The sequence below is a fragment of the Montipora foliosa genome, unplaced genomic scaffold (genome assembly GCF_036669935.1).
Source record: "Montipora foliosa isolate CH-2021 unplaced genomic scaffold, ASM3666993v2 scaffold_425, whole genome shotgun sequence".
Lineage (NCBI taxonomy): Eukaryota > Metazoa > Cnidaria > Anthozoa > Scleractinia > Acroporidae > Montipora > Montipora foliosa.
This window is the reverse complement of record NW_027179729.1, coordinates 1554198-1570000: the sequence shown is the minus strand read 5'-3', so window position 1 is coordinate 1570000 and position 15803 is coordinate 1554198. Positions and strand designations below refer to the sequence as shown.

The window sequence follows — 15803 nt, the reverse complement described above, 5'->3', positions numbered from 1 at the left end:
TTGCACTTCTTTGTCACAGCGCTTTGAACTCAAAATAATCAGTTATTGCATGTTTATCATTCAATGTGCGAAGGGAGAGTAAATCGTCATTTCCTTTCGCAAACAAATCCTTATTACGTCCTTCACTATTAACAAGAATTATTTAAGGACATAGGCAATAAAAAGGACACAGTAGTAAAGGTTTTTTCCCTGGGAAAAAAAAATGATACGGTGAAGCCAGCTAATTCATCATGTTCACGAAAACGAGTTACGTGAAATTGGGTTCATAGACCAAATCGGCTACCTCAATGTTGTACGAAATTCAATCTCCCGGGGTTAAGAATCTTGGTGCATTGTATTTGCATTATAATGTAGCATTCACATTTAAAGGGTTTAAACTGGGAACAACATTGAGTTGGCCAATTTGGTCTGTTATGTTAATCGTTGAAAAAAGCGGATTTAACATTGCATTTCAAAACTAACCTGGTGTAGTTCTTCCTTTCTTTTGCATTGCATTTTTGCACTTTGTTGTAAATGCTAGGCATAATTTTTTGTTGAAAAAAAAATTCAAATTAAATTTCACCTGCGAGGGACAAAAACACACATCACATCAAACATCAAACACACAAAAATCACAACGTCGGGTGTATTGTGGAAACGCTTTTTTTTTTTAAAACTGTGCGGTCGCTAATCCTCACAGGGTGAAATAAGACGTTTCCGTATTGCGGAAAACTTGCGGAAACTTGATAGTTCAAATTTCCGTCGCATTTCCGCAAAACGGTTTCGACGGGAAACATTAAAGAGGAAAATGTGGTCGACATTGCTCGTTTCCGCAACGTTTCCGTTAGCTGAAATGTACAAGGCCGTATCAGTCGCGTTTCCGCGGACAATTTTCTTCGGAAATTTGGTAGCGTTCAACTCCGGTTGTTTTCATTTTAAGAAGGCGATGCGCTGCCAATGATTTCTTGGTAACAGCGCTGTTTTGATCAACAACGCTCATAAGACACTCATAATGATGTTCTGATGTGACTTCTCAGACGGTACTTAAGGATGTCCATCTGACCAAAACAGGCCAGGGGCAAAACAGACTATACATACAAAAGGTTTAAGAATTTTATTAGTTTAAACTTTCTCGGAGAGTGTAGTTCTTATCATTGTGAACAAATAAATGATTCATCTGAAGTACGCGGCAGTTCAATTTCTCATCGTGGGGCCGATCATTGGTTTTAATGGCAACCTCATTTTGCTTTGACACGATTCGGATCAAGGTTTTTACTGACGAACTTTTTGATGATGGAGAAAAAAGGGCAGGTAAACAAAGCCAACTGGAATAGTAAGTTGTGGTCATGGCAGTGTCATTCACAGGGGTGCACTCTTTTTTTTCTCATAAGAACATATTCTTTTAGAATATCGATATCGAGGCTGAATTTTGGGAAATTTTAAAAATATTTTAATATACCCAAGGCTGAGATTTTTCCCACCAAAACGAAAGAACCTGCTCTAGCTATTGACAAATGTCAGTTCTAATGACAGTGTAATCGCGAGTGCAAACGTGCTTGATTATGGTTTTCCAGATCTAAATATATTACGTATGTAAAACAGTAAACAAATTTTAAAGCAAAATTGAATTCTAATTAGCAATATCAGATGGAGTTTTACAGCAGAAAAACGCACCACTCGAGCAATACTCTATCGGATTACTCCAAACGCCATGGACTACGCGGTATCCAGGGCGCGCTGCCGGCCCCGTATTAATTACAGAAAGGACTAAAGTAAAGAAAATCTCTCTAACGTACCTGGACAACTATTGCGATGAATGACAGTCTACAAATTGAAAATGTATGAAAATGAAACTTCTAGGAATCCACAGAAAGTAGCATATAATCACCATTTGATGGATCGATACAAATACCCAAACAGCTCGAAAGTTCCTGGGGATTTTCTGCCGCATGCTGGCATGCCTCGTTTTGAAAGCGAAAGAAATGTAAGGTCGCATGCGTGCCTCGTTTTGACTTTGGTCAAAGTACGGGTCGAATCGCGCGCCTTTTTGAAACTTCATTGATAGCATTTGTCGCTTTTATTCCGTTTAAAAGTTAGTATTCTAGTGATAACATGGCTGAGGAGAGCCAGAGACAGGTAGATAATAATGAGACACCTAATCCGATGAATAGTGTGCTTGATGAGTTGGCAAAACTCAGGAAAGAAAACGAGCGTCTGAACGGTCGGTTAGACGAGCTTGTTCAGAGTGTTCAACAGCCAAGCGCAAGAAAGAATCTTTTTAGCAAGAAACGGATGCAGGCAACTGTAGACCCTAGTTGTTCGGTAAGTACAGATAAAACTTATTTTTCCTGTTTCCATGACATATCAATATATATCATCCGAAAAAAACATTTTCATCTGACCGATTTGTGTTATTGATCGACTCGCCCATATTCGATAATCGTTGTGTTCATTATTTACGATTCGGTCGGTTTAAAATGAGGGGTAAGCTCATCAACCTCTTGCATTTTACTGTATCACAAGTTAATCAGTTTTGATTTGAAAAATGCCGGTAGCGAAGGCATTTTATTCAATAGAAAACGCTTTTGGGAAAGGTTCACCGCGGGACATTTGAAATTGGCGGCCGTAATTGAAGCGAATTTTCATGCATCGTACATTCCAGTAATTCAGTGTGGTTAGGCCACATATACAGAACCGATGAAATAAATGTTTTGTGAAGTTATAAATTCTGTTTTTGTAGGATGCAGTTAGAAAGACGTATAAAGAATTAAAGAAACAAAAAGAAGATTTTGATGGCTTGAAAACAGATGTCAGGTTAGCAAAATTTGTTTCATAATTTTATGTAACTATGTGATTAATTCTCATAATGATCATCCCACAGTAAAGAGTTTGGAACTGAGCTGTAAACTGAGATAGCAGGTTTATGGAATGAGAATAATAAGCAACCATCATTGACACAAGAAGAGTCATACATCATTTTATAGTGAAATACTTATTAACTCTTAAATTTTCATTAAGCTACAAACACCAGGATAAGAGATTTATTTGATGACAAAAGCAACCTTCATTGATACAAGTAAGATGCACATCTTTAAATGAATGAAATGGTGCATGTATTAATTCAGGGTTGTCACTAAAAAGTAAGATGCCCATCTTTGAGTGGGAAGTCGCAATCCTATGTATCCATCTTTGAGTGGACAAAATGGTGCTTGTGTCAATGATACGTTCATTTTCCAAATGCCACAAGGAGATCAACTAGACAATTAAATTTTTACAGTGATATCATCACGTTTCACTTCAACTTGTTGTTTAGCTTTAAACACTAGTATAATTATGAGCTTTATTCGATGGAAAGAGGAACCTTCATTGACACAAGTAAGACGCCCATCTTTGAGTGGGAAGTCGCAATTCTATTTATCCATCTTTGAGTGGACAAAATGGTGCTTGTGTTAATGAAACTTCCAATTTTATGAATGCCAGAAGTAGGTCAACTAGACAATTTTACAGTGATATCATTATGTTTCGCTTCAACTTGTTGTTTAGCTTCAAACACTAGTATATCTAGTATATGAGTTTTATTCGATGGCAAGAGGAACCTTCATTGACACAAGTAAGACGCCCATCTTTGAGTGGGAAGTCGCAATTCTATTTATCCATCTTTGAGTGGACAAAATGGTGCTTGTGTTAATGAAAGTTCCAATTTTATGAATGCCACAGGGAGATCAACTAGACAATTTTAAAGTGATATCATTACATGTACGTTTCATTTCAACTAGTTGTTTGGCTTCAAACACTAGTATATGAGCTTTATTCCATGGTAAGAGGAACCATCATTGACACAACTACATGTAAGACGCCAATCTTTGAGTGGAAAGTCGCAATTCCATTTATCCATCTTTGAGTGGACAAAGTGGTGCTTGTGTTAATGATACTTCAAATTTTATGAATGCCAGAAGGAGGTCAACTAGACAATTTTACAGTGATATCGTTACCATTCGCTTCAACTTGTTCTTTACCTTGAAACACTAGTATATTATGAGCTTTATTCGATGGCAAGAGGAGCCTTCATTGACACAAGTAAGACGCCCATCTTCGAGTGGGAAATCGCAATTTTCTATTTATCCATCTTTGAGTGGACAAAATTGTGCATGTGTTAATGAAACTTCAATTTTATGAAAGCCAGAAGGAGGTCAACTAGACAATTTTACAGTGATATCATTGTTTCGCTTCAACTTGTTGTTTAGCTTCAAACACTAGTTTATGAGCTTTATTCTATGGCAAGAGGAACCTTCATTGATGCAAGTAAGACGCCCAGGTTTGAGTGGGAAGTTGCAATCCTATTTATCCATTTTTGAGTGGACAAAATGGTGCTTGTGTTAATTAAACTTCCAATTTTATGAAAGCCACAAGGAGGTCAACTAGACAATTTTAAAGTGATATTGTTACGTTTCATTTCAACTAGTTGTTTACCTTGAAACACTAGTATTTTATGAGCTTTATTCCATGGCATTAGGAACCTTTAGTGACACAAGTAAGACACCCATCTTTGAGTGGGAAGTCGCAATTCCATTTATCCATCTTTGAGTGGACAAAATGGTGCTTGTGTTAATGATACTTCCAATTTTATGAATGCCAGAAGTAGGTCAACTAGACAATTTTACAGTGATATCATTATGTTTCGCTTCAGCTTGTTGTTTAGCTTCAAACAGTAGTATATGAGCTTTATTCGATGGAAAGAGGAACCTTCATTGACACAAGTAAGACGCCCATCTTGAGTGGGAAGTTGCAATTCCATTTATCCATCTTTGAGTGGACAAAATGGTGCTTGTGTTAATGATACTTCCAATTTTATGAATGCCAGAAGTAGGTCACCTAGACAATTTTACAGTGATATCATTATGTTTTGCTTCAACTTGTTGTTTTGCTTCAAACACTAGTATATGAGCTTTATTCGATGGCAAGAGGAACCTTCATTGACACAAGTAAGACGCCCATCTTTGAGTGGGAAGTTGCAATTCTATTTATCCATCTTTGAGTGGACAAAATGGTGCTTGTGTTAATGAAACTTCCATTTTATGAAAGCCAGAAGGAGGTCAACTAGACAATTTTACAGTGATATCATTATGTTTCGCTTCAACTTGTTGTTTACCTTCAAACACTAGTATATCATGAGCTTTATTCGATGGCATTAGGAACCTTCATTGACACAAGTAAGACGCCCATCTTTGAGTGGGAAGTCGCAATTCCATTTATCTATCTTTGAGTGGACAAAATGGTGCTTGTGTTAATGAAACTTCCATTTTATGAAAGCCAGAAGGAGGTCAACTAGACAATTTTACAGTGATATCATTATGTTTCGCTTCAACTTGTTGTTTAGCTTCAAACACTAGTATATGAGCTTTATTCGATGGCAAGAGGAACCTTCATTGACACAAGTAAGACGCCCATCTTTGAGTGGGAAGTTGCAATTCTATTTATCCATCTTTGAGTGGACAAAATGGTGCTTGTGTTAATGATACTTCTAATTTTATGAATGCCAGGAGGTCAACTAGACAATTTTACAGTGATATTATTATGTTTCGCTTCAACTTGTTGTTTAACTTCAAACACTAGTACATGTACGTATATTATGAGCTTTATTCGATGGCATTAGGAACCCTTATTGACACAAGTAAGACGCCCATCTTTGAGTGGGAAGTCGCAATTCCATTTATCCATCTTTGAGTGGAAAAAATGGTGCTTGTGTTAATGATACTTCCAATTTTATGAATGCCAGAAGTAGGTCAACTAGACAATTTTACAGTGATATCATTATGTTTTGTCTCAACTTGTTGTTTAGCTTCAAACACTAGTATATGAGCTTTATTCGATGGCAAGAGGAACCTTCATTGACACAAGTAAGACGCCCATCTTTGAGTGGGAAGTTGCAATTCTATTTATCCATCTTTGAGTGGACAAAATGGTGCTTGTGTTAATGAAACTTCCATTTTATGAAAGCCAGAAGGAGGTCAACTAGACAATTTTACAGTGATATCATTATGTTTCGCTTCAACTTGTTGTTTACCTTCAAACACTAGTATATCATGAGCTTTATTCGATGGCATTAGGAACCTTCATTGACACAAGTAAGACGCCCATCTTTGAGTGGGAAGTCGCAATTCCATTTATCTATCTTTGAGTGGACAAAATGGTGCTTGTGTTAATGAAACTTCCATTTTATGAAAGCCAGAAGGAGGTCAACTAGACAATTTTACAGTGATATCATTATGTTTCGCTTCAACTTGTTGTTTAGCTTCAAACACTAGTATATGAGCTTTATTCGATGGCAAGAGGAACCTTCATTGACACAAGTAAGACGCCCATCTTTGAGTGGGAAGTTGCAATTCTATTTATCCATCTTTGAGTGGACAAAATGGTGCTTGTGTTAATGATACTTCTAATTTTATGAATGCCAGGAGGTCAACTAGACAATTTTACAGTGATATTATTATGTTTCGCTTCAACTTGTTGTTTAACTTCAAACACTAGTACATGTACGTATATTATGAGCTTTATTCGATGGCATTAGGAACCCTTATTGACACAAGTAAGACGCCCATCTTTGAGTGGGAAGTCGCAATTCCATTTATCCATCTTTGAGTGGAAAAAATGGTGCTTGTGTTAATGATACTTCCAATTTTATGAATGCCAGAAGTAGGTCAACTAGACAATTTTACAGTGATATCATTATGTTTTGTCTCAACTTGTTGTTTAGCTTCAAACACTAGTATATGAGCTTTATTCGATGGCAAGAGGAACCTTCATTGACACAAGTAAGACGCCCATCTTTGAGTGGGAAGTTGCAATTCTATTTATCCATCTTTGAGTGGACAAAATGGTGCTTGTGTTAATGAAACTTCCATTTTATGAAAGCCAGAAGGAGGTCAACTAGACAATTTTACAGTGATATCATTATGTTTCGCTTCAACTTGTTGTTTACCTTCAAACACTAGTATATCATGAGCTTTATTCGATGGCATTAGGAACCTTCATTGACACAAGTAAGACGCCCATCTTTGAGTGGGAAGTCGCAATTCCATTTATCTATCTTTGAGTGGACAAAATGGTGCTTGTGTTAATGAAACTTCCATTTTATGAAAGCCAGAAGGAGGTCAACTAGACAATTTTACAGTGATATCATTATGTTTCGCTTCAACTTGTTGTTTAGCTTCAAACACTAGTATATGAGCTTTATTCGATGGCAAGAGGAACCTTCATTGACACAAGTAAGACGCCCATCTTTGAGTGGGAAGTTGCAATTCTATTTATCCATCTTTGAGTGGACAAAATGGTGCTTGTGTTAATGATACTTCTAATTTTATGAATGCCAGGAGGTCAACTAGACAATTTTACAGTGATATTATTATGTTTCGCTTCAACTTGTTGTTTAACTTCAAACACTAGTACATGTACGTATATTATGAGCTTTATTCGATGGCATTAGGAACCCTTATTGACACAAGTAAGACGCCCATCTTTGAGTGGGAAGTCGCAATTCCATTTATCCATCTTTGAGTGGAAAAAATGGTGCTTGTGTTAATGATACTTCCAATTTTATGAATGCCAGAAGTAGGTCAACTAGACAATTTTACAGTGATATCATTATGTTTTGTCTCAACTTGTTGTTTAGCTTCAAACAATAGTATATGAGCTTTATCCGATGGCAAAAGGGACCGTTATTGACACAAGTAAGACGCTCATCTTTCAGTGGGAAGTTGCAATTCTATTTATCCATCTTTGAGTGGACAAAATGGTGCTTGTGTTAATGATACTTCCAATTTTATGAATGCCAGAAGTAGGTCAACTAGACATATTTACAGTGATGTCATTATGTTTCGCGTCAACTTGTTGTTTAGCTTCAAACACTAGTATATGAGCTTTATTCGATGGCAAGAAGAACCTTCATTGACACAAGTAAGACGCCCATCTTTGAGTGGGAGGTTGCAATTCTATTTATCTATCTTTGAGTGGACAAAATGGTGCTTGTGTTAATGAAACTTCAATTTTATGAAAGCCAGAAGGAGGTCAACTAGACAATTTTACAGTGATATCATTATGTTTTGATTCAACTAGTTGTTTAGCTTCAAACACTAGTTTAAGAGCTTTATTCAAGGACAAAAGCAACTCTTGAGTTAATTTTTTTCCTTTGTCAGGCCACATAAACCTTATACTACCTACAACTCCTTGATTTGCTCTGACGAAGGGCTAACGCTGTAAACGTCAGGTGGTTAATATTTTGCGGTGGTCAATTTACATTATCAACTCAGTTGACAAACCAAATTTTTGTGTTTCACTCCCCCACTGACGCAGCACCTCAGTTTCTTCAGAACCAGAAAACTGCCTCTTTAAGCTCATTAAGTTTTTTTAGAACCAGGCTGTCACAATATACCCATATAATTTTATGTCAAATAAATAGTTTAAAAAATTGACATGTTTTTGGTCTTCATCTCTTTGAGGTATGATGATGAGGAGAACAAAAAAATTGCGGATACATGTACATGTATTTTGGTTAAATAAGTGAGGGGAAATTTTTGGGGAAAAAAAAATGGCCCAAAGCCGAGATAAAAGGTAAGTCGTGCATTTTTCTAAGTTCCTTTAATTTAGTAGCTTCTAGATGTTGCAGACAGGTGCAGTTACGTAATGACGGAATACAAAAGTTTGAAAAGACACTAAGGCCATGTTCTATTGGGATCAACCGTTTCAACCAAAACCGGTTTAGGTTAATGCAGCTGACGTTTTCCAAAAGAATTCTTTTCCAACCATTTGCCGTTGAAACGCAATCACTCCTGGGAATAGTTATTACCAGCTCTTCTATGTAACCTTCCTGTCTGCGGATCCGCATGGTAAACATGGCGGCTGCTCACCGTGCTCGTGCTGTCGTCTGTTTTGTACTCTTGGAAGTCTTAAAAGATGTCATAAAAATGACTCAAAGGAAGAACTTGGAGGATTGGCAGCCTTGTTTCTAGAGAATGGACATCTGCTGTTAAAATTCATGGATACAGCTGTACGTAGAAGAAGTTGCATCAAATTTGTCAGACGATCGTTTCAAGCTTTTAAGAGCCAGCGTAAAACCGCAGTGGTTGCTACAAATGCTTTTTCAAGTGTTTCAACCCAGTTTGATGTGGGTTCAAAAAGTTGAGCAACCAAACCAACCGAAAACAGCTTTTGCCAATAGAACACGCAAAAGCTCAACCAACCCGAACCAGCCTGAGACGGTTGATCCCAATAGAACACAACCTAAATGATACCCACAACAACAACAAAAAAAGAGCAAACAAATGATACTTTTAAGCCTAGTTTTCATATTGCGGGAAAATCCTAGACGATCGGGGATTTCGCAGTTTCCCGACCGTCCCAGATTTTGCGGACATATTTGACAATCGCCAGACCCTTGTCCCAAATAAATGGAAAGTGCACCAAACCAACAGTTCGCCAAACCTTGCAATTTGCAATTTAGAGGATTGGTAACGAGCTAAAACCATCGCTGACGTCTCCGACAGTACAAATTTGAGTTTTCATATTTCGGGAATCATCGCCGACGATCGCAAAAATCTGGGACGCGTCGGGAAAATAGAAACGCTTTCTATTTTCCCGATTCGTCCCCGACCATCCCAGATTATCGGGGATGTCTACGGTTGAAGGTTTTCATTAGTCGGCAAAATCTGGGACGGTTGGGAAAATGCAAAATCCCCGATCGTCTGGGATTTTCCCGACATATGAAAACTAGGCTTTAGCAACACCAAGAAACACTCTTAAAAGACCTTTTTGCTGATACAGTGGCCATATTGAATTAATTTGATGAAGGAGTATTATGGGTTTTCCAGGGAGCATGAGCAGGATCAGATATACTCGCTGAGTATAATTATATACACGCACTTTTCGGGCAAATAGAAAAAAGATCGTTGTGCCGTCTTTGAATGTAATAATGATCGCCTTTTCGCAAGAAGTATACTGTGAAGTTCTCTTTTTGCCCAAAAAGTGTGTGTAAATACTGAGTGAGTGCCCCTTTGGCATCCCATAATAATAAATTCAATATATCCGCAGTATCGGTAAAAAGGTATATTCCTTTCCTACAGAACTGCACATTTAAAGTCAAGCCAGGTCAAGCATACACTGTATCCCCGTTGGTGATTGTAGATTTCAGATTCATCTCTACATTCTTTCATGCGTAATGAGCCGTGAATTGACACGCGAAGTAGTTATGAAATTTCAACCAGCTCAGTTTCCCTGAATTTGATGTTATTGTCTTTTAAGAAATTTAATCCATTCAAAGATTTTCAATCTGACCAAATGCAGAGAAGTTTACATAAAATATTTACTGCTCATTACGCATGCAGGAATGCCAATTTGAATTTGGCACTAATTAGGGGAACTAATAATGGACTCATTTTTCAAAGAATCAATTCATTAATAGAATCTTAAGGGGGGAAGGGGTACACTGTACGTTTCACCTGCCTTGACTGTATGTCATGGTTTCCTATTGCTAGGGGCAGTTTTTCAGTACTGGAGAAGTACCCGTGATGACATGGTAAGGCAGAAAAGTGGAAAGCTTGAAGAACACAGAGTTCTGACAAGACGCCGATTGAGAACAAAAAGGGTATGTAAAATACATGTGCATTATTCTGTTAATGCTTGCAGTGCAAATATTAATTTTCGTACATGCAGTGTACTACAGTATAATTTACGTTATCCAACTAGTGACTGATTTAGCCTGTCCATGGAACTCAACTGTAACACGGCTGCGCTTTAGCAGTGCCTGGTGGCAGAGTTCATAATTAATGGTTGTCTGGTTGCCCTGGACAACCAAAATTATCAATGGGGCAATCAATCTTCGCTGAGTAGGTACCCCTTGGACAACCAGGCTGCAATTTTGTTGCAAAAGAAGACTTGAGGGATACCCACACATGCCTTGAGACCCTCAACTTTTAAACCTGCAAGTTTGAAGAAAATACTGATTGTACAACTCGCTGCACAAAATGCTGGTCAAATTTAATCTGGCACATTTGTGATTGCTGACGTGCAAATAGCGGCACAGTGCAGCCAGACTACCTCCTGTCTTTGACCCTACCCTACACAAGACAGGAGGTAGTCTGCCTGCACTGTGTCGCTATTTGCATGTCAACAATCACAAATGTGCCAGCATAGGATTTATAAGATTAAATTTGACCAGCATTTTGTGCAGCGAGTTGTACAGTTGTAACTTACAGGTATAATAGTTGACGGCATTAAGGCATTTTTGACGAAGTTAGGGAAGAATCTGTCACGAGTGGGGATTTTAAAATTACTGCCATTTTTGGTAAACATGAAGATTTCAAAATGTGCGAATATCTCAAATGCTTTTAAATTTACTTGAAAATCAATAGCATTTTCCAAAAGTTCCAACATTTTTCATTTAGGATACCAAAATTCATAGAAATCTGTTGAATCTTTCCCTCCGAAAAACGCGATTCAAAAATGCAAGCAACACACTTATAAATAGGTTCGGGCCACCTTAAGCGGTTGACTTGGACAAAATAAATATTCCAAGGACGACCAAACCATGTTTTGTGGTTGCCCCAGGGGCAACTGGACATAAGAGTAAATTTCAAAACCTTTGAACACATGTTTTGCATGTTTGTCTATGCTCGTTTATAGAACAAGTGCTATACATTTCTGTACCCTTGACGTTGTTAATCGATAACAGTGTCCATTTACAATGTATACCGTATGCAAGGTTTGATGGTAGTGTAAATTGCACAGAGGAGACAGCAAGAACCAAATCGAAAGATGCAACATTGTCAGGGAGACTATTTTGCCAGAGTAAACTGTTGTGGAAGAAAAAAGTAAAATTTAATGTTAATGTCTTATTCACAGTAGTCATGCCACTGTGGCTAAATGAGGTTTTTTTTTTTTGATATTCAGAAATTGATGTATCGCAAAGAAGTGATAGATAAGGCAGAACTTTCACTGGATGACAAAGCCAAAATGAAGGCTTTATTAAACCTTCACAATGCTGTGGAGTTTATTTCTTCAGAGGAAAGTGAAGACAATGAAGCCACTACGCTGGGAGAGGTCGAAGTTAAGAAACATCAAGGCTGTTCTTTATGCCTCGCAAGTCGAAGAGGCAAAAAAGAACAGCTGCAAAAATAACCAGAAAGGCTGATCAAAACATGTCAGATAGACCGGTACCAACAAACTGCCCCTCATGGGCAGGACGCCAGTAATTCCCACTAAGAGACTTACAGTGTAAAACAATTTAATTGCTACAGTAACCTTCACTATGGCAACTGGGTGTCACTGTTTGGGTGTTGTGTGACAAACTCTCTTCAGGACTCTGCATCCACTAACACCATAGTAGAGGACACTGTAGCGATTTGCTTTAACGTGCCTTAACGTGCCTTAACGTGCCTGCTTTAGACAGTTAAACCCTGTGATGATCAAACTAACTTAATTTTGCACAACCTCATTGGATAGGTGATAAGAGTTTTATTCTTAAAAGAAAACCTTTACTTAACTGTGTTCATTAAAATTGCTGACATTACAAGACAGTCATTGGGTTATCCTAACAACAAAACTGGGAGTGTGAGATAAAATGCAACACGAAAATGAGTCGCTTGTAAAATGAGGCAGTTTGTCATTATTATTCAAACTCAAATGTAGGGAAATTCTTATAGAGTACTTTGTAGGTGTATGTCACAGCTAGGTCCACTTTGTAGCCATGCATGCAGTTACAGCAGAGTGACATAACAAAAAGTGTGGTACATGTGTAGACATACTGGCTTGTATATTAAGCCTATGGCTATTTTTGTTTGCATCACAGTCACCTTTGCAGCATCAGTCTGATACTCCCTAATGAAGCTAATTAAGGCCTCTCAGTGGTTTGTATAGGCTTAAACAATAACTTTTGGGGATGGTCCACCAAGTACTGGTACCAAGTACGAAAATACCAGCTATTTAAAACATTTATTTGGTGGTCATTTACTGTCAATGTTTGTTTTAATAACGTTAATGTTACACTTAACTGGTACTGGGTGGTGACATGCCTTGAAATAATTTACATACATGAATTATCATTATTTTGTTAACTTAGAGTAGTAAGCATTTGTTATAGTGCGTCCAGAAAAAGTTTGAGTAACAAACCTCCAGATCATCAGTAGCAGCCTTCAAAACTGATACTGGAGAAACTGGTATTTTTGTGCAAAGGTTTTCGTAATTTAAACTTAAAAAAAAAGGAGTGCACCGTAAAAAGATGTTTTAAGATTAGATAATATAGTTAGTTTTTTCTATTCGTTTTACATAAAGTTGATATGATATGATATGATATGATATGATATGATATGATATATATTTTAATACAGCAATTTGATACATTTACAGATTTCCTTATGAGATCTTATGCAGTCTTAAATGAGTAAGACCTTTATTTGAATATTGTTCTTATAAACTTATTTACCGTATTTACTCGAATAAGCGCCGCGGCGCTTATTTAATTTTCCGCACCACAAGTGCGGCGCTTATTTAAACATTGTACAAGACAAATTTACTTTTTCTATATTTTTATTCAACGGTACACTTTCTATCTGTTAATTTTCCCATGGACTGATACTAAACTGATAGTATATCTAGAATTACGAGAGAAATTCACGCGGTGAAAAAACCCGTTGTGGACCAATTTACAACGTTCAGTCAAAGAAAGAAAGAGAAAGAGAGCTTACCGCCCGAGCGGAGAAATACAGTCACTTTGAACTAAAGAACATCACATTTAAGGAACATAAATTGCCGATGCTGTTTTAAAATTGTTTTATAGTGTTTTTCCCGGAATTCCTCGAATAAGCGCTGCATCGGCGGTGCGGCGCTTATTCGAGGGCGGCGCTTATTAACTTTTTTGCCCCAGATGCGGCGCTTATTCGAGGGTGGCGCTTAATCGAGGGCGGCGCTTATTCGAGTAAATACTGTAAACTACTTCTTGGAGTTATGTATTTTGGAATATACGTTACTAATTTTAAAATAACTTTATGATATAATGTTATTTAATTAGTTATTATATAATATTATGTCAAGGAGAAAGAAGGTTGAATATTGCCAATTCTAAAATGACTATTTAGTTAAAATGGAAAAGTTTCAATAAAAACGTTACAGTGTTAAAATATATGATATAATAAAGTTATTTATTAATTATTATATAATATTTCAATGAGAAATAAGGTTGAATTTTGTCTAAAATGATTATTTAATTGAAATGGAAAAGTTACAGTATCAGGCATCAAAATTAGAAAATACATTGTAAGAAGTCTCTTTTTATTGTGAAAATATTATATATACAAATCTTAATGAAAATGGAGAGAATTATTTAAATAAAAACTCACCAAAAGGCACCTAAATCTGAATCTGCTTGATTATTGCGTATCAACGAAAACGGGTCGTTGTAAATCCATAAATCGATCCAGGGTTGTCTCAAAAACCTCCACATTTGAAATACCTGATAGAATGAACAGTATATGATTCCAAACTGGAGAGTTAAGCAAAGTTTCCATGTTTAGGAAATCCTGTGAATGATCCACCGAATGTGAACTCTGCGGAAACATAAATGATGTATAAAGTAAACCGATCCAACTGAGTTTCTGCATTCCTTGTTCCGGAAACTCAACGCACAATTGATTATCCTCTGGATTTACGAGCTGCGGAAACATGACGGCATTTGGCGTTTCCGCAAGAGATTAAACCTAACGGATACGTGAGTATAAGGGATGCGTTTACGGGACGCCGCAGAAACTGAAACATGACTTATACTCGTGATTCCCGCAACGGTTAGTTACAATTCCGTCTGCGGATATTCAGGTTTCCGTAAAGTAACCGTTACAAAAACGGCAACGGAAACACCTTTTTTCAACCTGTGCCTGTAAGCGAAAACAATCAATAGTCCTACAATAGAAACAGCTTCTGTCTGAAGAACTTGAAAATGTTTCCATGTTTCCCTTGCCAGGGCGCTTCCAACAAAAACATGTTTTTTAAATTATACTCACTTACTCGGAACACATTCAAGAAGGGTCATTATATGAACTATAAAGTAAATTAGAGTGAAGGCTACATGTAATAACCAAAGGGGTTAATCGCGACAACTGGCCCGTTAAGCATGGATGAAATATAGTATTTAATTGGGAAGGTAAAGAATTGGACCCACAGAAAAGATAATTTTAAGTCGCCCGGTGTGAAGGAACCCGGAATGCAGTAAATGTGAAGCTTGAGAATCCGGAATCCAGAGCGTGGAATCTGGAATCCATTCCAAGGTTGTATGGAATCCAGAATCCACGGATTTCGATGGAATCCTAAGGATCCATTTCGGTGGAACCGTTCAGTTTGGAATCCGGTATCCACGGCTCGGGATCTGGGATCCCTTGTGCTAGGATCTGGAATCCACCTGGATTCCTTTACATAGGCAAATCTGAAACTTAAGTTACAATCATAATTCTTACACACAAGACATAAGAACAAGACAGCATACAATGAGTGAAGCAGAAATAGAGACAGGAAAAAAATTGCGAACAAAACTTAGGGTTTCCAGAAAGTTTTCCTGCCCTTCCACTACTCAACTGGAGAGGCAAAAATCTGTTTTCAAAACTGAACTTGCTTCACGTTATTTGACAGTACGAACTCCGCAGTTTTTTTTTTCAGACTGAAACCTCCGATACAAAAGCATTTAGAACAATTTGCTTCTTTGAGGCTGTTTACATGGAAAGAGGAAGATCCTGACACCATGTTAACTAGATGCACCCAAAACGTCCATAGGAGAAAATGAAAAAAAAAAA

General features: G+C 37.3%; 1 protein-coding gene and 1 pseudogene across 2 annotated transcripts; one reads left to right on the top strand and one right to left on the bottom strand.

Moving 5' to 3' along the window:
• The window catches only part of LOC137988732 (uncharacterized), a 15142-nt pseudogene extending 14647 nt beyond the window's left edge, over positions 1–495 (bottom strand).
• A 1519-nt stretch (positions 496–2014) lies between these two features.
• On the top strand, positions 2015–14391 carry LOC137988689 (uncharacterized). Of its 2 annotated transcripts, XM_068834668.1 has the most exons (6): positions 2015–2301; positions 2720–2793; positions 7649–7706; positions 8475–8586; positions 10506–10615; positions 11920–14391. In XM_068834668.1, the coding sequence occupies exons 1-3, from the start codon at positions 2092–2094 to the stop codon at positions 7659–7661; spliced, it is 297 nt and encodes a 98-aa protein (XP_068690769.1). In that variant the 5' UTR covers positions 2015–2091; the 3' UTR covers positions 7662–7706; positions 8475–8586; positions 10506–10615; positions 11920–14391. The 2 variants fall into 2 exon arrangements, with proteins under 2 accessions (XP_068690769.1, XP_068690768.1); XM_068834667.1 differs by lacking the exon at positions 7649–7706.
• The last annotated feature ends 1412 nt before the right edge of the window (positions 14392–15803 follow it).

Coding starts and splice junctions, on each gene's coding strand:
- LOC137988689 (XM_068834667.1), top strand. CDS start 2,092: ATGGCTGAGGAGAGCCAGAGACAGGTAGATAATAATGAGACACCTAAT. Junction 2,302..2,719: donor CTGTAGACCCTAGTTGTTCG/GTAAGTACAGAT, acceptor CTGTTTTTGTAG/GATGCAGTTAGAAAGACGTA. Junction 2,794..8,474: donor GGCTTGAAAACAGATGTCAG/GTTAGCAAAATT, acceptor CATCTCTTTGAG/GTATGATGATGAGGAGAACA.